The 24,233-nt window shown below is 44.1% G+C and overlaps 1 protein-coding gene across 5 annotated transcripts in view; it reads right to left on the minus strand.

Annotated features, from left to right (window-relative positions):
• The window catches only part of CYP20A1 (cytochrome P450 family 20 subfamily A member 1), a 279,688-nt gene that overhangs the window by 118,421 nt on the left and 137,034 nt on the right, over nucleotides 1–24,233 (minus strand). For all 5 annotated transcript variants that reach the window (XR_014980004.1, XR_014980003.1, XM_085648947.1 and 2 more), the window contains exons 9-10: nucleotides 16,132–16,252; nucleotides 15,487–15,598 (exon numbers count right to left, since the gene is read on the minus strand). Coding sequence is in view for 3 of the 5 variants with exons in the window: in XM_085648947.1 (XP_085505073.1) it covers nucleotides 15,487–15,598; nucleotides 16,132–16,252 (233 nt within the window). In the remaining 2 variants the exon portion in view is untranslated. The remainder of the gene's footprint in view (nucleotides 1–15,486; nucleotides 15,599–16,131; nucleotides 16,253–24,233) is intronic.

Below are 24,233 nucleotides of genomic sequence, written 5' to 3' on the forward strand. Positions count from 1 at the left end.
TTTTGTGTTCCCCTATGCGTAGTTTTACGGGACTGGTTGTCATTCCCACAAATCGTTTTTGAAACGGACATGTGACTAAATATATGCAGTTTTTTTGTATTGCGGTTTGTATGTCGTTTTTATACCCATGGTCTAGCCAGACCTAGGTCAATTGTTTTGGATGCTTCAGTCAGTGGACATTTGAAGCAGGTACCACATGGATGGTGACCCTCAACTGGTGGTAGGGCCCACAAGGTGGGTTGGGTATTGATGGTTTGTTTAGGTCGTGTATGTACCAAGAAGTCTTTGAAATTCTGTGTTTGTTTAAATGAGAAAAGTTGGGTCGGTCCAGGGTTGAATGTTCCTGTCTCTAGGATACCCCAGTGTTTCCTATTCATTTCTGGATTTTATTAGAGGTTGCGGTGAATGTAGTTACACATGTAAGTGCATTGCTTCGGGGTTTCTCTTTGACTTCCAACAAAGCCTCCCCGTGGTTATTCCTGGCTCGTTTGTGTGCTTTTCCTATAGTGCTTTGCGGGTAGTTGCGCACAGACAGATTGTGCGACAGAATGGAAGATTTTTTTTCAAATTCACAGATGGTATTACAAGTGCGCCGGAGCCGTAGAAATTGTCCCACTAGGAGATTATCCCTCAGTGCCTTGGGATGATGGCTCTGGTACATCAAGAGACTGTTCCGGTCTGTGGGTTTTTTGTAGTTTGTGGTTAGCAATGTCCCTTCTTGTAGGGTGATCCAAAGATCCAGAAAAGCAATGCTCTCTTTGGATATAGTGCCTGTGAATTTCAGGAAGGGTCTAGGGTATTCAGCCATTCGCAAAAAGTGGTACATCGATCCTCATCTCCTCTCCGGGAGAGTAAAATGTCATTGAAATAGCGTCGCCATATCATGAGGTTCTCTCTGTAGGGGTCGGTTTCGCCCAGAATGAACTTGGCTTCAAATTTGGCAATGTACATACAGGCTAGACTCTGCTCGAACGTGCTCCCCATGCTGGTCCTCTAAATTTGATGGTACAGTTGTTTCTTAAAGGCAAATAAGTTTTCTTTGAGAGCCACAGCTGCATATTCGCAGATGAAGGAAACTGGTGTTTCGTACGGCCATGCGTCAACGTTCTGTAGCATGGCCTCCATGACCTCAAGTGTGGCATCCTGGGGAATATTCGTATAGAGTGCCTCCACATCCAACGTGGCCAACAGTGATTGATCCTGGTTCATTAAAATTCTCAATAAGGTTGAGGATCTCTGTAGTATCCCTTCGATAAGTTGGTGTTTGTGGGACTATGGGGCATAGAAAAAAGTCACAGAACTTGCTCAATGGTTCGAGGAGTGAGTTGATGCCCGACACCTTCGGGCGTCCTGGGGGAGGATTAGCCCCCTTGTGTATCTTCGGTAAAGTGTAGTAGTAGGGAGTCCTGGGGTTCTCGTTGGTCAGGAATGCTGCTTCATGGGCTGTGACCCACTCCTCGCTTTCCACCTTTGTGACCAGGCTTCTAATCTTCCTAGTAAGTCTTGTTGTCGGGTCGTACTCAATGGGGAGGTAGTATTTGGTGTCCGTGAGCTGGCACTCCGCATCATATGTGCCTATGTCCTGAACCACAATGGCACCGCCGTTATCGGCTGGTTTGAGGATGATTGATGCGTCTTCCGTGATACCTTTTAGAATTCGTCTCTCGTCTTTGGACAGGTTAAAAATTGACCTCAGGGTACCGGCGGGGTAATTTTAACACACTTGCACCAACCCTTTCAGGCCCACACACCCGCATGCACAACTGCGGCGTCTCCTGAAAAGATCTCCGACAAAGAGCCCTCTCGCAGGGCCCGTGGGGGACAGCAGCACCACCCCCACGAGGAGCAACGACTGATGATGAAGCATGACACTCGCAAGAGTTTGTGAGGGCACTAATTTCCAAAGGAGAAATTCCCCCACCTTCATCAACTGGGACCCACATATAGAGACTACCTTCCTTGACTCCATTTTTCTCTCAAACGTAACCAAGTTGGTTATGGGTCTATGCTTTAGGAACAGTTACCACACAGTGATAACAGCATTATCACTGTGCCACAGGTGTCAAATATGCCAAGAATTTTCTGGGATGCAGGCATTTTCTTCAATCAGGGTAACTCATTTGACAGAGCGGAGGCCGCCAGCCAGACTACTTGATGGCACACAAGCAACATCAGAAAGAAGCAGGGATGGAGACCTTATTCAGGCCCTCAAATAAACTTCAATAAAGTCTTTAAAGAGTCCGGAGTTTTCGAAGATGACAGTGGACTGTTAAAATGTGAGCGTGTACTCATGCTTTCCATGAATTCACTCCCTACTCATCTGCATTATCCAACAAGCAAAATTGCCTCTGTCAGACATGGTCACCTTGGAGAAGCAACATTTACAAACAAGCATTGGCACAGCCAATAGGTCTCGCTTTTGGGACCTTATAAGTATTTAGTTATGCAGCACAATTTTCTTGGTGCAACAACGCTAACTGTTGCACGGCTAAACACTTATAAGGTCCCTAAGGCGAGACCTATTGGCTATGCCAATGCTTGTTTCTTAGAAGGTGCCACGACAGGGCTAAACCGTTCCCTTACATTCCGGATGTAATGCAGACTTCTTAAGAGATAACTCTGTTAGCACATGGGGCGATGCTGTCTGAACAGAGACTGTACTAGACGCTCTTGAACGCTGATCTCCCTGCCTGGAATCCACACCAGCAGCTCAGCGTGATCATTTGTAACTGGACTGTTAAATATTTCCAGTTTACTGGAGGGCAGCGGGGGCCTTACCAGATAGCGTGAATTGCCTCAAATTAGGCACTGCCATTGGGAGTAGGACAAACCCCCCACTATCACCATTTCTGCTCCTACTGACCTATACTACTTCTATTCATCTGGGGTCACGCTTAAAGGACAGAGGGATCCTGGTGAAGACGAAGAGACAGTACCAGGGAGAGTGAAAATGGTGAGAAGTGTGGCCATAGATAGAGCGATAAACAGTAGTGACAGCTGGATTTAGTGGCGGAGAGGAAGACGCAGTGATGGAGAGAGTATACGATGACATGAGAAAAAATTACAGGAATAAATGCATATACAGTAAGAAAGAAGGACAGAAAATGGAGTGACTGAACAAAATAAAGTGACACATTTAAGTAGAGAGGAGGACAAGGAAGGGGAGATAGTGGGAGGGCTGAAAGACTAGTAGGGTGAGAAAGGGTGCAGGGGAGAGTGGAAAATGTAGACGGAAAAGAATACAGTGACAGAATGAATAACTGAACGGAGAATAAGGACAGAGAGTGACAGTGTGATAGCGACTTAGAAGAGAAAGTGACGTGAGATAGGGTGTCAGGGGGAGCTCACTGCATGTATTCACACCGTTCACTGCTTCCCACACTCTCACTAGGCCCGGTTTAATCTGCAGCTGCTCCACTGAAGGACAATGTCTGGATCACCGGTTCAGCACTATCCGGGCCCCTCTGCCTCCCCCTGCGCTGCACAGCTATTTAAATATTCCAGCCCTCAAAAAGTTACAGGTTGACTTTTTGTGCTTTGAATGGTGGTATTTAGCTCATTATAACAAATGTTAGCCACAAAACACCAAGCAATACCGTGCTTGAAAGCCATCTTAACCAGGATGAATCCACGAAAAAAGGAACTGTAAATAGTATTGCAATGGGCTGAACAGACGTTTAGGCACATCCTTGTTTTAACTTAAATAACAAAAATGAAACATTCAATTAAAAATACCGTAGCTTTCATTCAATGCATGGGCTAAAATGAGCAAAGGTGTGTGATGGGGAGGATACATTCAGAAAGCTCCATATTAAACATGAAAGTGAAAGCGGATTTCCAGAGCAGTCTCTTTTTCAAGGGTTACACACACAGCGGGCACAGTCGGCAGCAGGCGGAGGTGAGCAGTGGCAGAGATACTGGTGTGAGAAGCAGGCGCGAAAGTGAAAGTGATCGCAAGCAAGCGCGGCGAGCAATGCGCTTAATGAGCCTCTGCTCGTTAAGCGCGCGTCCGCGCACATGCACGCAAGCTGTAGGCCGGCCATAGTAGCATTTTTTGAAGCCCTCACTAAAAGTCTCGCCAGACCAGCGCATGCGCTGGGTCAGGCGAGACCTAAAAATTGAGTAGTGCATAGACACAGTTGAGCATTCTCACAGCACAATGGTGTACTGCAGACTTTTGAGACTCTGCACGGGGCACATTGGTAAAAATAGTGGGTCAATAGAGAACTTGAAAAATGCCTGTAGTGTTTCCCAAGTGCGCCTAGTAGGATTGTACCATAACATAACATGTGTATTTGTAAAGCGCACGTCCACCCCAACCGGGGAATCTTGGCTCTGAATAACAGATGTTTATTGTTACCCAACTCAATGGTACTCATTTTATCGACCTAAGGAGGATGAAAGGTTGAGTGGACACGCCGGGATTCGAACCTGTGGCCATGAGGTCGAACACAGGCCCCTGCAGTGGATGCAATAGTCCACTGAGCCACCAGACCCGCCTAATTATCTTTCTATTGGATACTCTAGCTAACTGCAGAATATTCACCTTGGAATACCCGCCAGGTACCAAACTAAATCTGGAAAACCTCTATTTAGCAATGCTCCAGCACACTGCTGGGTGGCGCTGTGCCGCCCCGTGTTGAATCCAAACCACCCCGGAAGCGACAGAGCAAAGCCACATGTAAGCACCACCCATGAGTGTGGATGGCAGTTTCTTGTTTGACTCTTTCCATGCCCTCAGAAGATGAGCGTGAACAAACGGTAGTATCGGTGTGCCGACTCCCCACTTGGAACCTTTTAGATGTTAGGAGGAGGCTGAAGGTAAGTAACTTGTTCTTCAGAGGGATACTACTAAATACAGATTACCCACCTTAGAAAAGGTATCAAAGCTGTACCTCCTCAGGTGGAGAGTATGTGGAGTGCAATTAGACCAAAAGGTCTTGCAAGGCAGAGCAAGTGAAATGTCCTTCCCACCGGACTTGGCTGGCATTGCAATAAGGCTTCGTAAATGTATGCACTGATGCTCACATCACAATCTACCAGATGTAAAGGACAGGCACTCCACATGCCCAAAAAAGTGGTTGAGACCTTAGACCGAATGGAATGAGTTCTCAGACGCTCCAGTGACTGCTTCTTGGCCAGTGCATAGCAGATCTTAATGCAGATTATAAACCTTGAAGGGGTCCTCTTTATGCAAAGTTTTTCTACCCGTCCCCCACCCTCTTAAGAACCCCACAAACAGCTGATTGTCCACATGGTTTTCCTTGCTTCTGTCAATATAAAAGCTTAAAGCCCTATTGGGTTCCAGCCTATGAAGCCTCTCCTCTTCTTTCAAGGGGTCAGAACAGGCAAAGAACATAGAGATATATTGTCCAATGTGAAAAGGAGGCACAACTTAAGACAAGAAGGCTTCTCAGGGATCTCAACATCAGTGGGTCTGGAAAAAATATGGTGTAGGGCGGATACACAGACAGAGCCTCACACAACAAGCCAAACTACTCACAATGAGAAAGATAGTCTTCAAAGTCAAGAGACACAGTGAGCAGCTACACATTGGCTCAAAGGGCGTGCACATGACAAAACCTTCAAGCTCCCACTGTGGCATCAAAAACGTTTTTGAGTAAACATGGGTCAAGCCTTTTATAAACCTCATGAAAATAGGTGATTTAAACATGGTTGGCTGGTCTGAAAAATGTAAAAAGGCTGAAAGGGCCAACAAATAACCTTTAATAATGCCCACTGCAAGGCTTTGGTGGGCCAAAGACAAAAGAACATCAGACAGCTTGGATAATAAAGGGTCTATCCTGAGGCCACAACTCAATTCTGGATAAGGCAACTGAATTTACACGGGCTCCTCTTCAGACGCTGGTTGCATCAGTATCGGCGTTGATGAGGGAAGGATTGGTATAGGTCATGGAGCCGGGCTGAAAGATTGTATCAGAGTCGGTACGGGGCAAGTGACAGATCCAAGGGGATCAAATTGTGTTAAGGATTGATCATCAATGGTAACCTGACTGGAGACCCAGCAGATCCTTGGGGCCTGAAGGCACACCTCAAAGGAGGAAAATCTAGGGTGCAACTGGATCATTTGTGGGATGGGCTATGCAACCTGAGATCTGGAAAGGGATCGACTGATAGTGTGACACCTTCAAGCCTTCTCTTTGAACAGAAAGCAGCAGGATGGGGTCAAGTCCTGCATTGCGTACATTTGCTTGAGTTTGAACTTCCATTTCGACTTACTGGAAGGCTTCAACATGAAAGATGACCACTCACAGGAGAGCCTACATCCTGGACTTGCAGTGGAAGTAGGATCTACGTGCGGCCTCTGACTACTTCTTGTGTTCAGGAATGTACAGCTTCGCTTCTTCATCCCTGATCGCCTTTAGGTGTGTGGGAGCACACTTGTCACCCAACTTCGAATTGTGTCACAAGTCCAAGCACCAGAGGCACACATTGTGCAGGCATGTGACAGACATCTGTTTTCTACAGTTGCAGCAGGGTTTGAAAGCTGTAGGCTTACGAGGGGACATCATTCCCTGGCACTATGGATTTTTATTGCAATTTCAGGAGTCGTCGAAAGGGCGACGAAATTGGTAGTGGAGTTCGAAATCCGCATCTGAAGGGGCAGAAAGAAAGTAAAGGTCGTCAGTGTGCAGGGTTGGCGCTTATATGCAGCTCCGCTCTGTCACTTCCGGGGTGGTATGGAGTCACCGCTGAGCTGGACAGCCAGAGAACAGTTTTCAGAATCCAGTCTGAAGCCTGGAAGGTATTGTAAAGTGAGGAACCTGTGGTTAGAGGTATTCATCAGAAATCTACATTTGTGAGAGAGCCAAAAGCTTTCAAGTGAGCAGTTATCTCCAATTGGGAGAAAAAGGCTACATCCAAGTGGAAAGGAAAGGTAGAAAAATAAGGCAGGGTGGAGATACTGCAGAAAACTTGGGAGTGAGCTTAGGCTAACCAGAGTTACCGTACCCTTGCAAACAAAGATTACTGCCCACAGACAAGCTCTGCAGAAGGAATCAATGCAGTAATACTGGACAACATGATGCCTTCACAAGCTCTGGAAAATAGCTGGCTCCATAATGTACATGGGTTTTCAAAGAGATGCACGTGGGCCCACTAGAAGTGTAAGGAATCTACTGTTACATTTTTCTAATTCTTAGTTCTGACAAAGGATCCAGGAATCTGGCTCCTCATGTCTTCAAAAAAGAACTAAAGTAGAATTGTATATCAACTGAGTTGTTTCCTTACAGGCAATGTCAGACTTCTATGTTAACTTCTGTACATTAGTCAATAGTGAACATGCCCTAATGTTATTGTTGCTAGGTTGCTTGTTAAAGTTAAAAATGTGTATAACCATATTGTTAACTAGTATCTCTTGACGAAGGCTACCAAAGTGGATTATTGAACATGAATGATCATACAGAATAACTTTTTGAAAGATTTATAAAAATATGAATCAATTGACAATCAATCAAGGTGTTTGTTAAGCGCGACTACTCACCTGTAAGGGTCTCAAGGTGCTAGGGGCTTGGAGGGGGTCGCAGGTTCCAGTCCATCAAGGAGGGGGTCTGTCGAAGAGCCAGGTTTTGAGGTTTCTTGCGAAGATGGGGAGCGATGTTGTCTGTCTGAGGTGGAGCGGAAGGTCATTCTAGGCTCTGGCCGCGAGGAAGGAGAAGGAGCGGCCTCCCGATCTGGTCTTTCTGGTGCGGTGACTGCGGCGTAGGAGAGTCGGGCCCATTGTAGGATCCTTTGCGGTGCGAGGAATTTGAGTCGGCTGTTCAGGTATGCTGGTCCGGTGTCGTGGAGGGCCTTGTGAGCGTGGGTGAGCATCTTAAAGGTGATTCTAGCTTCGATGGGGAGCCAGTGGAGTGTGCGCAGGTGCTGGGAGATGTGGCAGTGTCTTGGCAGGTTGAGGACCAGTCTTGCGGCAGCGTTTTGGATTTTCTGTAGCTTGCGTGTGAGGTTTTTGTTCATTCCGGCATAGAGTGCGTTGCCGTAGTCGAGTCTGCTGGTGACCAGGGCATGAGTGACGGTCTTTCTGTGTTCAAGGGCGATCCATTTGAAGGTCTTGCGTAGGAGGCGGAGGGTGTGGAAGCAGGAGGACGAGATAGAGTTGATCTGGCGGTCCAATTTGAGCTCTGAGTCCAGGATGATTCCTAGGTTGCGTGCGTTGTCTGTGGGGGTGGGCAGGCTTCCGAGGGCAGGAGGCCACCAGTTGTCGTTCCAAGCATCGGGGTTTGGGCCCATGATGAGTACTTCCGTTTTATTGTTTAGTTGTAGGCAGCTGTTTTTCATCCATTTGGCGACGGCTTCCATGCCTTCTCGAAAGTTGTGTCTGGCGGTGTTGGGTTCGCTGGATAGGGAGAGGATGAGCTGGGTGTCATCTGCATATGACACAATATTAAGTCTGTAGGTTCTGACGATGGGGGCGAGAGGAGCCATGTAGACGCTGAAGAGCGTAGGGCTGAGGGAAGATCCCTGGGGGACTCCGCAGGTGGTTGGTGTGGGGTCCGAGAGGAAAGGGGGGGGAGGGGGGAGAGTCTGAACATCTACGTTCTGCCGGAGAGGAAGGAGCGGATCCAGTCGAGGGCCTTCTCTTGGATCCCTGCGTCGTGGAGTCTGCTTATTAGGGTGCGGTAAGAGACTGTTGAACACCGCTGAGAGGTCGAGGAGGATGAGGGATGCTGTTTCTCCTTTGACCAGTAGGGTGCGGATGTCGTCGGTTGCGGCAAGGAGGGCTGTTTCCGTACTGTGGTTTATTCTGAAACCGGATTGGGAGGAGTCGAGGATGTTGTGCTTTTTGATGAATGTGGCGAGTTGGCTGTTGATGACTTTCTCGATGACTTTCGCGGAGAACGGGAGCAGGGAGATGGGTATGTAGGTCGGTGGGGTCCGCTGAGGGTTTCTTCAGGAGGGGGGTTGATCTCAGCGTGTTTTCAGTCGTTGAGGAACGAGGGAGTTGCCAGGGAGCAGTTGATGGTGTGGCAGTGATTGGGTGCGATGGTGTCGACGGCTCTGTTGAAAAGATGATGGGGGCAGGGGTCCGTGAGGGTCCCCGGACTGGATTCAGTGTGTCTTTGGTGGTGAGGGCTGCACAGTTGTAGAACGCTGGCTTCAGGGTGTCGGGTGGTTGGTGAGGGTTCAGTGTGTTGGTTGTCTTCGTCGAAGTTGTCGTAGATGCTCTTGATTTTGTGGTGGAAAAAGGTGCTGAGTTTGTCGCAGAGTTCTTGTGAGGGAGGGATGTCGGTGGACTCGCTGGTGGGTTGGGCAAACTCCTTGATGATGTTGAAGAGTTCTTTGCTGTTGTGTGCATGAGTGGAGATTCTGTCTTCAATCCCTTTTTTCCTCATTTTTCTGATGAGTTGGTGGTGGGCGTTGGTGGCGGCTCTGAAGTTGTTGTGGGCTTCTGTGGATTTGGTGTTCCTCCAGGTCTTTTTGAGGCAAGTGCGTCTGGACTCTCTAAGTTCGGTGGTAAACCATCTAGCTTTCTTGGCGTGGGTGTTGTTGTTTGGTGTTGGCGCTGTTGGAGATCCATCTGTGCATGGTTCAGGCTGCGGTGTTGGTGTCGTCGTTTTCCGCAATGGTTGGGGTGGAGTTGCTGAGTGATGAGGTTAGCTGGTCGTCAGTGATTCTGGTACAGTTTCTTTGTGGGAGCAGGTGCTGGTGTCTGTGGATGGTGGGTGTTATGAAGGTGAAGTGGACGCATCGATGGTCAGTCCATGGGAGTTCGGTGGTGTGATTGAAGGTGATGGAGTTTCCTGTTGTGAAGAGGGGGTCGAGGGTGTGTCCTGCTGAGTGCGTGGGTTCGGTCACGATTTGGCGCAGTCCAATGTTGTGGAGATTGTCCAGGAGGGATGTGGGGCTGGGGTCCAGTTGGTTGTTGAGGTGGAAGTTGAGGTCTCCCAGTAGGGTGTAGTTGGTGGACGCGATGGCATGCGGGGAGATGATGTCCGTGATGGAGTTGGCGACAAGTCCGCAGGGTCCAGGGGATCGGTAGAGGAGGGTTCCTCGGAGGGAGGAGGTGGGGCCGACCAGTACCTTGAAGTGAAGGTGTACCATCAGGTCTGTGGGCTCGTCGGGGAGTGTGCTCAGGCGGAGGGTGGATTTGTGTACGATGGCGATTCCTCCTCCTGGGTGGGTGGGGCGGTCCTTAGTGGAGATCTTGTATCCTTGGGGAAGGCGAAGGCGATGTCCGGTCCCGAGGATGTGTTGGTCCAGGTTTCGGTGAAGAAAGCTACATCCGGGGTGGTGCTGTCGAGGAGGTCCCAGATTTCGGTGGCGTGTTTGTGGAGGGATCGGATGATGAGGAGGATGCATTGCAGGGTCTTCTGTTTGGTTGTGTTCTTGCGGGCGGGTTGCGCTCGGTCCGCGGTCTTGGCGGTGCTGCAGGTGTGCCGACAGCGGTGACAGCTGAAGGGTCCATGGGTGTCGGCCGGTGATGCTAGCGTTCAGACGGACACAGACGGGTTTGCCTTTGACACAGCTTCGGCGTACCCGCTGCGCGTGGCCGCCATTAAGTATGGCTTGGGGAGGGCTGGACAGCTGGGAGGCAGGAACGGGGTGGTTAGTTGGATTGGGCCGGTCGCGCTGGTCGCGGGGGCAGCAGCGGCGGGGAAAAAAAAGGGTGGAAAAAGGCAAAGAAAAAGGTCAAAAAGAGAGGGGAAAGTGCCAATAAGGCAGCAAAAGTGCACGCAGAGTGGAGGAAAGACACAGAGGACACAGAGGAGTGTGAAAGGGGGAGATTGAGATGAGGGTGAAAAACGAGTGAAAGACGGAGGAAAGACAGAAAAAGAGTGAAGGGGGAGCTTGAAATGAGGGAAAAAACGAGTGAAAAAGGAGGAGAGACACAGAAGGAGAGTGAAAGGGGGAGATAGAAACGAGTGAAAAAGGAGAGATAAAGCAGAGCAAGAGAAAGGAGACAGAGGTCCACTGGACCACAAGGAATGAGGCACAGGTAAAACCCTGTGGGTGGAGGAGGGCCTTGAACACCAACACTCAAGAGTGCAGGGGCTTGGGGGAAGGCCTCACTTAATGGTGGAGCTGCGAGGGAGGGAGAGCAATTTCACTGACAATGAGTCAGTGAAATTGATAGAGCTGTTTCCTAACCTCACCTCACATGGACTGGAATAATCAACACTAGAAATTATTAGTATATCTGTAGCACCTATAAACTATGCCTTTCAGTGAGTAGCAAATTATTTATACCTGGATACACATTTCGAAATACCTAGCATATACTAGCGTGGTAGTACAATAATTACTGATATTTAAAAATGTAATTTAAACATTTCGAAATAATCTAATATTTAGATTTAGAATATGTAAATGTACTATATAAACAAGTGAGTTGTTGCTGAGTAGTCTGTATTTGAAAAAGTGTCCCTTTCATTTCGTTAACAGTGGAAGTAATCTAACTCAGACTTCAAGCCTGTCAAGCTGTTGCAAGGCTGAAATGCATGAGGATTCCAAATGGCATGAAGAGAGTTTTGTGTGAAACGTTTGACAGGTTAATGCCGAATACTACAATATTACGTGGGCATGTTGCAGATGTTCCTATGTATGTAGGTTTACTTACTAATTTTGAAAATAAGATTACAATCCTAGAATTAAGAAAAGGCGTGTTTCAGCTCTGTGTACGAGTAGCATTAAACTTGGTATTTCAGTGCTTAGGCTGCCATGATTGATGCGAGCCGTCCTGCACAAGCTGAGAAGAGGTCCAGAGTCCACAGCTCATTATCTGTGAAAGTCAAATGCTGCCCCATTTAACATAAGTTTGGCAACGTTGCAGTTCTTTAAAAGATTTTCTACCTTACTTGACAGCTAGAGGCTAAAATAAACCATTTTTAAAAGTCTGCACAGTGAATATAAAACAAACTGTTTCATTTAGATAAATGCAGGAAATATTTAAAGGACCATGTTTTCCTTACATACATGCACCACTGCTACAAAATCATATCAGATAAATTCCACAAGTGCGGTTTCTTAATTGAATGCCAAATCTATTTATATTTCACACTTAATGTGAAAACCAAATGACAGAAGTGCATTTTAGAACTGAAGCTTTAAAAGAGGTAAGTGACGCCTGAAACACAAACATATGTATTTATCGTCATAAATAGAGCTTTAGACTGAAACTGTACATTAATGTATATAAACTGCACAATTTATTTATCCATGTTAGAATAATGATAACGTATAATTTATTCAGAGTAATTAGCATTTTAGGAAAGCTATTTACTTTAGATGTATTTATGACAAGCAATGCTCAATAACATTGAAATATATGTTTATGAAATGTTTTTACTTTATTTAAACTGTGCATGTTGATTCACATTTGCATTATTTGTGTTTAATGTTGTTACTTCATACAACATCACTTTACAGACCCTTAAGGATTGCATATAAAACTATCTCCTGACTATTTATTTTGTTGCATGCGCTGGAGTATGAACTTAAATCATGCAATTATTTTACATGCACTCAGATGTATACATTACAAAGTGGAACTCGCCACTGTGTCGTTCTAGTTAGGACCAGTTTTTAAAAGGACATTAATTTTTGGGTTTGCCAATAACTTTGGTGCAGTTTGATGAATCGTAACAAAACGTAAAAAAAACAATAATAATAATACAATCCACCTCAGCTCCTTGCTTGAAAAAGTTACAGGGTGATCCATCAAGTGGGGGTCGAGAAAGAGGGTAGTCACAAAATACTTTTTCCCAGTGCAATTTCTCATAGGAACTTTAGACTTGGACATAGCCGCAGCCAAAACTGCTAAAGGGAATAAAGGGAATTAAACCAAACTCGGCAGAAAGCCAGATCTTCATCCAGAATGTGTGTCTTTTATGATTAAGTGTAAATCTATTCAATTGTTTATGAGAAATTAAGGTTTAAAATGTATAGATATTCCGAATTCATAGATATTTCACGCCGCGGTATATCAGCAGAGTACTGCTAACTCAAACTATGCAATCTCATTGGCTGGCTACAACAAAGAAGAGGATGCTGCAGGCGCCATTTTAGTTCTCTGAGCCCTCAAAAACACATAAAAAGAAGGAACAAGGAGGACAGGATAGTGGTATCCTGACCCGCTTGCCAAATGTAGAGGGGTCCCAGAAGAACCCCGCTGGTGTCAAATGAAGACAATTTTGTTTTCTTTTGTGGCCCCCCTGGAACTGCAGCTATGTCACACAAAAACGTGGGTTGGGTGTCTGTACGGTTGTCTGTTGACCACATACACAACTACACTTACACACTCAACACTTCCAGACACACAGGCGCGGCGGGGGCTGTCACCGAGGGTTAATGCAAGTCCCACGCTGAGCACGCAGGTTTCCATCTGTCCTAGAATGGAATGAGTGAAGAGCCACAGTACTTAGTGCAAGCCTGTTCCCCTTTTTCTGAAAGCTTTGGCAGATGCACTTGCAAGAAGCTATACACCCTGATATGAGATGAGATCTGATGTATACTCCACCAAAGGCAGCAGGAATTTAAGGATAGGATTGCATTAATGATTCTATTCTGGAGCCGATTCACGGCTGATAAATTGATGTCATTATCACAATTCTGTACCAAATAGTCTTCAAAATCTGTCTGATTGGTTGTAGGTTGGTGGACTCACGCACACCGTTACAAAATCCCTGAAATCCACTATATGAACTTACAAAGAGAGAATTCAAGAATACACAACCTCTGAAAAACCCTATAAATTAGCAGTAAAGGAACCTAAATTATATTGGTAACGTTCTACCAAAACTTGTTCGAGAATAATTCTTAACAACTTTTCGAAAAAGCTGTACTGAAAAACTATAAGACACAAGTGATTTTAAACAGATCATAAATATACAACAGGAATCTACTGGGATGTTCCTACTTTCAAAAAGGTAATTTAAGAAACATTCAAGAACACACAATAACATTATACCAGGTGACATTGAAGGTTGAGAGAGAATAAATAGTGAATGGCTTGCTGAATCCCTGCCATCTAGTGGAAGTCAACGTGAGCAAACTAATTTATCCCCTCATACACCTCTGAATAGGAGGTACTTTGAATAACGGATGAGCAATTACACGCTTAATTCATTCTAAACATTCCAGTATCAAAAGCCTTTCAAGCTGTAAGGCATTACATTTCTGCTTTTATCTGGATATGCACTACACATGGTCTGGAGCAAGTGTGCACAAGAGAACAGCAGTGGAATATGAACTGCCAAAGGTGATATGATTTTTCCAAAATGGGGGATCATTCTAGAGAAGTCAGGAGGTGCACTGAAAACCAGTGGAAAGCCTACATACTATTGGTCTCCTTTTTAAATATACGGTAAACCTTTTGCATAGACAAGTGCAATCCACTCGAATCTAATCAGAATACAAAGAATGACTAAAAGAATAAAGGGATTCGTTGCAAAGGAAACAAAGCACTAGGGATGAACTATGCACTCTACAGAGTCCAGGATGGAATGGAGGGAATCTCTGGAATATCACTGGTCCCTGTCCTACTAAAACAAAGGCACAGTGTGCCAGTGATTGTCATATGCGTAAAACAAGGGCCAACCCTGTAACTCTGGGACCTGGGGTAGAACAATACAATAGGAAACAATGGAAGTGTGACCCCCCCCAACCCTCCACCATAGATGGGTTTTACTAGAAAGAATATTCATCGTCCTGATGATGACCCTGTACAAATAACCTCTAAGGGTCGAAACGATGACACAAAAACAGTGTACTGTAATGTCTATGCAATTCAGGAGCCTGCAACTCTGTGTTAGTGTTTGGATCAAAAAACTGTGCATCCTCCCTAGTCACTATTTATGTATATATTGTATAGCACACGCATACCTCTTATTCACCTACCTCATTGCGCCGTTGCGTAGTTTGGGAACACCTCCACCTATGCATATTTGTAAAGTACTGGGTGTGCTCACTTGGTATGAATCTGAACACTGTAAATTATGGTGATATTTCACTTCCTGTTATCACTCTCAGTTATTGTGGATTAGAATATCTTGATGTACCTTCTTTTTGACAATAAAAAAAATGTTTTTAAAAAGGGAACACCTCTTTAATTCTGAATGTATATGCTGACAGTGGAATGAGTTTGTTTTACTAATAGTCCAAGTGTTGAGAAAAAACGAATAAAATGTATTCTATAGCACAAACGCACCTCGTACTCCTCTACCTCACTTTCACTGCACCATTGCATCATTATGGAAAACGTATTTAATTCCGAATGTTTATGTTTACAGAGCTGAATGAGTTCGTTTTACTAAGATTCCAAGTGTTGAGTAATGAAATAAAATGTATTCTTTGCAGTAAAACCAATCTATTGATGGTTATTCACTAGGTTACCATGGAAGTTCAGGTTCACACTTGCCCCTTAGGGGACCATTGTTTCCTATTATAGTGGTGAAGTCATGGCTGATGCCTCCATCAATTCCAACTAGCATTTTCCTTAAAAATCATATTTAAAACCAAAGGCTGTACCTCTTTGGGAATGATATGATGGTCAACTCTGCCTTCCAGGTCCTGTAGCCGTGCCGCAATGGGCGTCAGTCTAGCTGTTCGTACTGTCTCACAGAGGACTTGCCGGCAATACCTGTAAGAGAGAACTTCAGATGCTATTTACTTTAAAAAAGGGTTCTCTATGAGATCAGACCTATTATCTAAAACACCACTACAACTGCCATGCTTACTTCGCACGCATTAATAAGCTAGAATTGGCTTATCTGCCAAAAGTCCTCCAACTTCAACGTCTCATGGTTACAAAGCTATCTTGAGACACAGTTACAGTACATGAGAAACACCCTATGGAGCATGAAATATTCTACATATTGGAAGTACCATCATTATGTCGATGCTAAAAGAAGCCTTCGTAAAATGTTGGAGAGACAGGTTACAAAGAGGGCCCTTGGGTTACAAAGAGTAAAAAAACTCAGCAGAAACAGTGTTCTAGATGCGGGGGGGGGGGGTCTGTGTGTGGGCCACCTATGAACGAAGCATTTGGGTTTACTCTGGAAAAAGGGTCTTAAGGTTGCAGGCTGCAAAAAACGTATGCACCATTTACAGCCAGTAAATTGCCCTGTAGTGCAAACAGCTGGTATTGGGCTGAAGTAGTTGAACTGTATTTACCTGAGCTGCTCCACTTTCTCCAGTGTGATGGGCCCCTTGCCTAGTACTTGGGTCACCTCCCTGTAAAGCTTCTCCTGAGCGTCCTCCGATGTGGTGAGGAAATATAAAGCCCATGTACACACTGCAAAATAAACGAGAGGCAGAGTCAGTTCAGCAGGCAGTCCTCCTTCTGCACCGCATTCATCGAATAAGTCAAGCACACAATAGAAAGGTAAATCATATTTTAAACATATTCGAGTTTGATTAGTGCCCCCAAAGAGAAATGTGACGTTGCATAGTTCGGTAGAAAAACTCACAGATAAAAATACCACACGGACTACAATGCTCTACAAAAACATAGAACCTACTTTTTTCTTAAAATTCTAAAAAACGTAAAACTCTGCCTCACCACTACTAATCTTGCTGAGAGAATTATAACAGGTTTACTAAATAATTTGCAGAATGAACTCTGTGTTTGAAGAGCATGATGTTTTCAGATTGCTCGAGAACAATAGATGTGCCTACAAAACCTCTCGGTGAATGGGATTTGGAAATACAGAGGTTAAGTCCAGGATCAGCAGACATTTTATAAAAACACACACAAATTTAAGAAATAAAAGATTACTTGATAAGATAAAAGGGAGTTCTTGCTAAGGTTAAAAGAGGGGGAAATAAGGCAATATAAAGCAATTACTTTCAGTCTACAGGCTCTTTTCTAGTATCAATTTGTTAGGTATTATAACACACAGTGATGGTACAAGAACGTTTTTGTAGCGGTTAACAGAGGTATGTATGCTAGAAATATACACACAAGTACGTTCTAGGAAGAACACCCCAATCACGCATGTATGCACTGCCTAGCCAGCTTCCTTCATGAAAAAAGGATATAGTTGATGGGAACTGAGGGGGAAGGTCATGGACAGTTGCAAAGAACCATCGTAGTAATAGCAACGGACTTCTTTAAGTCGTGGCTCTTACTCACTTTTAATAGTAAATAAAAGTAAGAAAGAAATACAGCAGGTGAAGTTGCGCCAGGAAAAAAGCTTGTTCAGAACATCCAGATAAATTCTTGCACTGCTATAGGAAGTTGATAGAGCAGTGTCTGAAAAATATAAGTGTGGTTGCACACATAGCTGCTTGGAATATATACCTAAAGATGGGTGCAGTGGATGGGTGTGACAGGGCACTGCATGGACATTAGGATTCATGTAAATTGTAACAGTTCATGGTAATTCACATAATCTCTCTAGCAGTGACTGGTGGCTTTAGCTACTATTAAACAGTACCACTGCTTCCAAAAAGAATGATGGAAGAATGCAGATTCCCGAATGTAGTCAAACTAGACGACGGTGCTAGGTTTCCTCAGCTGTGGAAAGGTGGAGAAAAAACCGTGAGCAGAACAATCTCACTATTCAGATGGAGCTCAATTGTCCCTTTTGGGCTGACGGAAGGGTTGGTCCTGAAAATCAGCATGTCCTTGTGAAAGATTCAGAAGCACGGAGTACTTTTAGCTTCCTGCTTAGCTGATGTTATGACAATTGATGTTAAATTTTTCCATGATAGGAGTTTAATCTTACAGGAGTACATCAACTCAAAGCCATTATGCAACAACCTGGCCAGGAGCAGGTTCAGGTTCCCAGAGTTTATGGGGTGACAAACAAGAGGGAGCAAAAGTCTTAGACCCATCAGACATCTACTGACCGACTCACTATTCATGGGAAAGAACTGTCCAGGCTTGTTCAAATAGGCCCAAATAACTTTAAAAATAAAAATCTTGCAGGTTTCCGCCAACCTCTTGCTCAGCCAAGTAACACAAAAGGACATGACTTCTCCTACTGAATAGGTGACCAGATTATATTCTTCACCAGTGCAGTGACAACATTTCTACCATTTACCTCTGGACTGAGTTCTGGTGCAGAGGTTTCTGGCGCTTGCCACGTCCTCTAAGTTCTCTTAAAAGAGACCTATATGTGCCAAAGGCTACTTCCTCAGAAGCCATGCACTCAAGTAAACAATCTCTCTCTCTCGTCATGAACTGGATGAGGTCTGCCCACTAGCGAGGCAGATGCAGTGCTTCTGAAACCGAAGGAAAAGTTACACGACCTAAACTTGGCGAGACCATGCCGAAGCCCCAGAAAGACTGAACACCTGAGTTTCTCCTCACATTTGTGGTAGATGCCTATAATAAAGAAAAATAAGTAAAATGTATTGTGCATCGAGTTATTCATCTCGGTGTCAATTCTCACTGGCTCAGATCTGGGCAATATCGTTGCAAAAAATGGTCATATAATAAACTGAAAATCGCAGGATGTAGTGAAATAGTCAAAAGGTGCCATAATAAAACTAGAATACAACATGGAAGACAAAATATTAGCAAAAAAGGAGACACTATCTCCCAGGAATGCCTTGTCTGTTCGCTAACAGATCTCTCTTGCGTAAATCTGTTGAGTTGGTCTTCAATGAGATCAGAAAAGCTTAAGCTTAAAGAGTGAAAAACATTTGGAATTCCAATGGAAAGAAGCCCTGCAGGTGATTATAACTCTTGTTTTAACAATTTATTTTGTCGTTCTTCACATTTATAGAGCTTATTTGGAAATAGCACAATTAACAATACATTTTAAGGCACATGGGGGCAACAAGGGAAGGACCAACCACAGTATGTACTCATTTCCAAATGTACTTTTCTTTCAGTCTTGTGAGGAGAGAGAAGGCTTTACAACATATCTCACAACTCAATCATTAGATCAGTTCTCAAGGCAGGGGTTCCTCTTTTGATGAATCTTCAGATAATGAAGACATGTCAGATTTGGTGGATCATTGTAGCACAGCTGACAGCATTGCTCGGTCTCCTAAAATCACACTGTGGTTTCATGAGGGGTTTAAATGGGATCCAAACTTTCTCAAACTTGCGAAACTCTGTCATTTACAAGTGCTGATCATTTTTCCACTGGAGGCACAGGATCAAGACTGATTTGCATATGGCTGGGTCTAAACTGGGGTGGCATGGTGAGCAAAAGAACAATGGATTTAACCCAGATCTCTTAACTGGGGGTGAATGTATGATTTATTCAGCATTCCGTTCATCATTTGTTTGCATAGCACAATACTTTTTCCACAGCATAATTGTGCCAAATTTTACCCCACTAAAAATGTAATGGAGAGAGCCATTTGAAAATTTCAAACATGGTAATATCTAGACGAGCTATCAATAATAAATGTGTAAGTCAATAAGCAGTATTGTCCCAAGCTCCCCACATAATACACTTGCGGATTTGAGTGGTAAATGTATCCCTGTTATGCCTTTAATGTGTAGGAGTATCTCTTTCCAATATGTGGGCCTATCCATCACACATGGACTAAACTATTCAATTCTCCACAGTCTTTCCATCATCCGTCTAATCCTCCAAATATTTGTTTTGATCTAGTTGGAGGCAGACACCATTTTGTATTTTCTTTATGCTCTATGTATATTGATAGGGCTTTTAGTGGCTTTTGTCTAAATCCTTATCCAGGTTCCACCTAGGATCTCTATATTAAGATCTCTTTCTCAATTGAGAGCTTATTTATGTCTATGGGGTCATATAAGATTATTAGTGCAATTATACAAAATAAATATACCCTCACATCTGTTCCTAATGGAATATTAATTCTATGTGAGTCTCCTCTCTCCCTGTGTGATCACTTACATGTCTCCATCCAGCTCAGTGGATTAGTCAATATATGTCGTTACGTGTGAGAATGAGCCCTTCCCTAGTCAGTAGCTCACCATCAGCAAACTGATCTGCAAATAGTGGGGGATTGTGTGAGTTACCCTACATTGAATATGCTAGGACAGGGCTGTGTATTAATGTTATCAGGGTTGAGGGATGTGTGGTTACCTCTGTTTTGTGAGAGATGTAACTGAGGATGTTAGAAGATTTGGGGGCTTGGGTCGTTGTTTGAGGGGAAGCCGCAGTAGATAGCGAAGCAGAATGGGGGAGAGGTGCTATTGTTAAGGCAAACAGTAAAGGAGTAAGGGGGTATCTTGCCTTGACTACTTAATTGTATAGTCGAGGAGAGTGACCCATTTTCTTCACTTGTTGCTGGGCTTTGTTTTACTTCGGGTCTTTTCCAGGACTCACCACTCACCTCTATCGAAGGCTTTTTCAGCATCTAACAAAAGAAGGATCATTCTTTTGCTTTCTTTCGCTGAGGATGCCATCAGATTTACAGCAAACCTTCTGTTATATTCTTTACAAACCCTGATTGGTAAACTGGAATCATTGATTAGTCGTACAAGAATGGAGGTAAACATTTTAACATCATAGTTGGGCATGGCTGCTGGGCAGTACAGTGTAGACTTGGGATATGTCTGGTTTTAAAATAACTGTTATTATCAACTCTTACACAGAAGTAAGAAAATGGTTGTAGACTTTAGTCATTGGTTGTAATAATAAGTCTGCATATGTTTTGTGGAACATGACAGAAAAGCCATCTCGGCCTACTGCTTTATGGGCTACTAGCCCTTTATTGTTGCATAAACCTATTCAAGTGTGGCTGGCGTTTTAAATGCTGTAAGGTCTATTAGGTCATCCCCAAGGGTTACTAAAGTATTGGTATAATTACTTAAGTATTCTAAGTAGCGGTCTTGTGTATCAGGATCTAGATCTTGGCAAACATACAGTTCTGGGTTATAGAAATGGAAAGTATTAAGCATGCAATTCCCTTATGTTTCCGCAGATCTACATACTGGGACTGAAGGTAGTGGTAAGCAATAGTTCCAGGGTTAGAATGCTCTTTGGAGTCTGTGTAAACCTACTAACTTGCATGTTTTAAGGGTTTTCATCAACTTCTCTAATCTTTTCCCATACTGAAAAATGTTGGAAATTTACTCCTGACTATGGCAGACGTAAACCTCCTTCCAGAGTTGAGAAAACAGTGGTTGGAGGGAAAGTGAGCTTGCAAACACTCAGATTTTGCATGAGCAAATCTACACATGCATATTTGCTCATGCTAAAATGCAGTTCACAAATATTTTCTAGGAGTACTATTTCTTGTCCTCCCTCTGTAAATTCTTGGGAATTCACTTAGCTGCACTTAATGCAAGGACATATACTATGGGTGCACTTTTGAGACTTTCTTTAAGAATTGGCCCCTTATTTGGTCTGGCGTTAAACATCCCCTTTTGCGTTTATTAAAATTCTCTCTCTCTCTCTCTCTCTCTCTCTCTGTATCGGCTGTCTCAACTGTGAGTGACAGCATTCTGCTCTTTCACAAGGAGCATATCTGCGCACAAAGTAGTTTTGTTCAGTGTAAGTAACTACTGTGGTAGTGTGTGCTTTTTGAGACCAAAAACAATTTTGGCTTTTGCCAATGTTTGTCATAATGGTGAGGGCCCGGCAGCTCCCACACCAATAAGGTTTTACAAAAACCATGCCAAAACAAGTCACATTGACGAAACTAAAGAGCTGACCACCAATTTCAGACCTACTGGCTTTGCCAATGCTTCTTTGTTTTTGTTTCCCATAATCTTATTGAAACTGGTCACACTGATTTTCCATTATGAATATTTTTGAGAACTACTAGCATGCATCAACACATGTTACTAAATGATGCTGCAAAGAAATGGTACCTGACATTTTACAGTATTTTAGCAAAAAGAAATTTTCCTGCTTTCATTTTTTATCAACATTTTATTTTGAAAGCAATTAATCATCAATCTTGCTTTCAAGCTTCTACAAATATTTGCATCAAATCAGAGAGCATTCTGGGAGCATTATACATAGCCTCATATTGCTAAACTTTGAAAATGTGCGTACACATTTTTAAACTGGAACCACTGTCAGTAGTGTAGTCAGAGCTTAAAACATTTACTTAGAACGCTCACCCTAATAAAGGCTTTCAATTAATGAACCATAAATAAAAGTTTGAACAGCATTAACAAATGGACAAAAATATTAACGTAACTGCAGACTGTTCCCTTCCCTGATCCATACTGTGGTACTGCAAACTGGCAGCCAAAGGGTTTGTGCTGCAGGGGGTTGGGCCTGCTTGTCCCAAGATCAAAATACATATGAAAACTTGTTGCCCTTGACCCCAAGCAATATGCCTTGGGCGTCGGGCTATAAACCTTTCTCAAGAGCTTTGCGACAGGATAGCCAACCACCTTTTTGACAAGGTTAATGTGATTTTTTCCACATTCTCACAACTATCTAAAAATTCCCAACTGAGCGCGCCAGATCAGAATAATCCGAATTTCTCATCGGATCAGTTTCTCCATTTTGCCCCTATCACAGCTCCAGAAGTAGGGAATGTTTTGACTAAAATCAGATCAGGATCTCGGTTGGACCCCTGTCCCGCATCAGTGCTGAAACTTGCACCCGAACCAGTTACAAAATTTTTAGCATCCGTAATTAATGGCATGTTTACAAAAGGCCACTTCCCTTTAGACTGGAAAGCAGCATCCATCCTCCCACTTCTAAAAAAAAAAAACCTCAACTGGATAATAATGATCCTAATAACTTTAGGCCCATATCCAGGCTTCCGTTTCCCGCCAAAATCGTGGAAAAAATTATGAACACCCAACTTAGCAATTTTCTGGAGGCAGGTCGGGTGCTGGATCCTACTCAATACGGCTTTCGAGCGGGACACAGCACGGAAACGGCACTCCTTAAATCTACAGAAGAGATCAGAGCCACCCTTGACCAAGGAGGAAAAGCGGCACTGATTATGTTGGATCTATCAGCAGCCTTGCTGATGGACCGATTAGAGGAAATTGGAGTCTGAGGCATGGCCTGGAACCTGATTAATTCCTTCCTGGAAGATAGAGTACAAACGGTTACTCTGGGAGACTTCTCTGCCAAATCCTTCTCCTTCCCCTGTGGGGTCCCGCAGGGCTCTTCCATCAGTCCAACACTTTTTAATGTTTATGTAAAGCAGCTAGCCCCTCTGGTAGAATCCTTCGGGTTCCATCTCACCTCCTATGCCGATGATACCCAGATTGTGGTGTCTCTGCTCCCGGGAGGGCAGCAGAACATTACTTCTGGGTTTAATGACTGTATGACAGAGGTTGGTAAGTGGATGGCTCAAAATTGCCTCAAGTTGAATTCCAGCAAAACCGAGGTGATTCTTTTTGGGAATGATCCAAATTTCTGGACTCCAGAATGGTGGCCAGATTCATTGGGTCCACTTCCGCCACCTAGCAGGAAAGTTAAAAATCTAGGGATAATGCTAGATAACCAGCTATCCTACAAATATCAAGTTAATACGGTGGTGTCGGCCACCTCATTTAGTTTAAAGTCCTGCAAAAAAATTCTGCCCCTACTTCCCAAAGAGAGTTTAAGAACAGTGCTATCAGCCCTTGCCCTTTCAAAACTGGACTATTGCAATAGCCTTTACCTAAATATTCGGGAAGGGCTATTGAATAAACTCCAGTTACTTCAAAATGCAGCCGCTCGACTGATCTCAGGGATTCCAAAGTACGCTGCCATCTCACCCGGAATCAAAAAACTACACTGGCTTCCAGTAAAAAAACGCATTTTGTTTAAAGCCATGTGCATAGTGCACAGGTCGCTCCAGGGTAAGGGACCCTCATATCTGACCAAGCACATTCGTTGGTATATACCCAGAAGAGCATTACGCTCCGCTGAGGCCAAATTGGCCACAATCGCACTGGCGAAAAAAAACGAATTGGGGTGGTCGGAGCTTTTTGGTCGGGGCTACTCAGGCCTGGAACGCGCTACCACAACACCTTAGAGGCATTTCTAACCACCTCAGCTTCAGGAAGGCACTAAAAACCTGGCTTTTTGCAAATTAATTGGTATCAATGATAACCTACTCAACTGAAGGATGACTTCTACCATAGCGCCAGGACACCTACGGGTAACAGATGCGCTTTACAAACTCTATAACATAACATATGAATTCCACATACCTGCGCATTCTTCCATCTATGGCTTGCTGAAACATACCCCGAGTACTTAATTCTGACAACTTCCATAACAACCCATAAGAAAGCATTTGTTGTCCCTATAGCATAAAGTAAACAGCTTGAGATTGGGGGGCGAGGGCACGCCTCAGGCAGCATGCATGGCACTGCACTGGGGAAAGGGAAAATAAAGCACTGACTGCTTAGTGGCAATGCC

Source organism: Triturus cristatus, chromosome 3_2 (genome assembly GCF_964204655.1).
Source record: "Triturus cristatus chromosome 3_2, aTriCri1.1, whole genome shotgun sequence".
Classification (NCBI taxonomy): domain Eukaryota; kingdom Metazoa; phylum Chordata; class Amphibia; order Caudata; family Salamandridae; genus Triturus; species Triturus cristatus.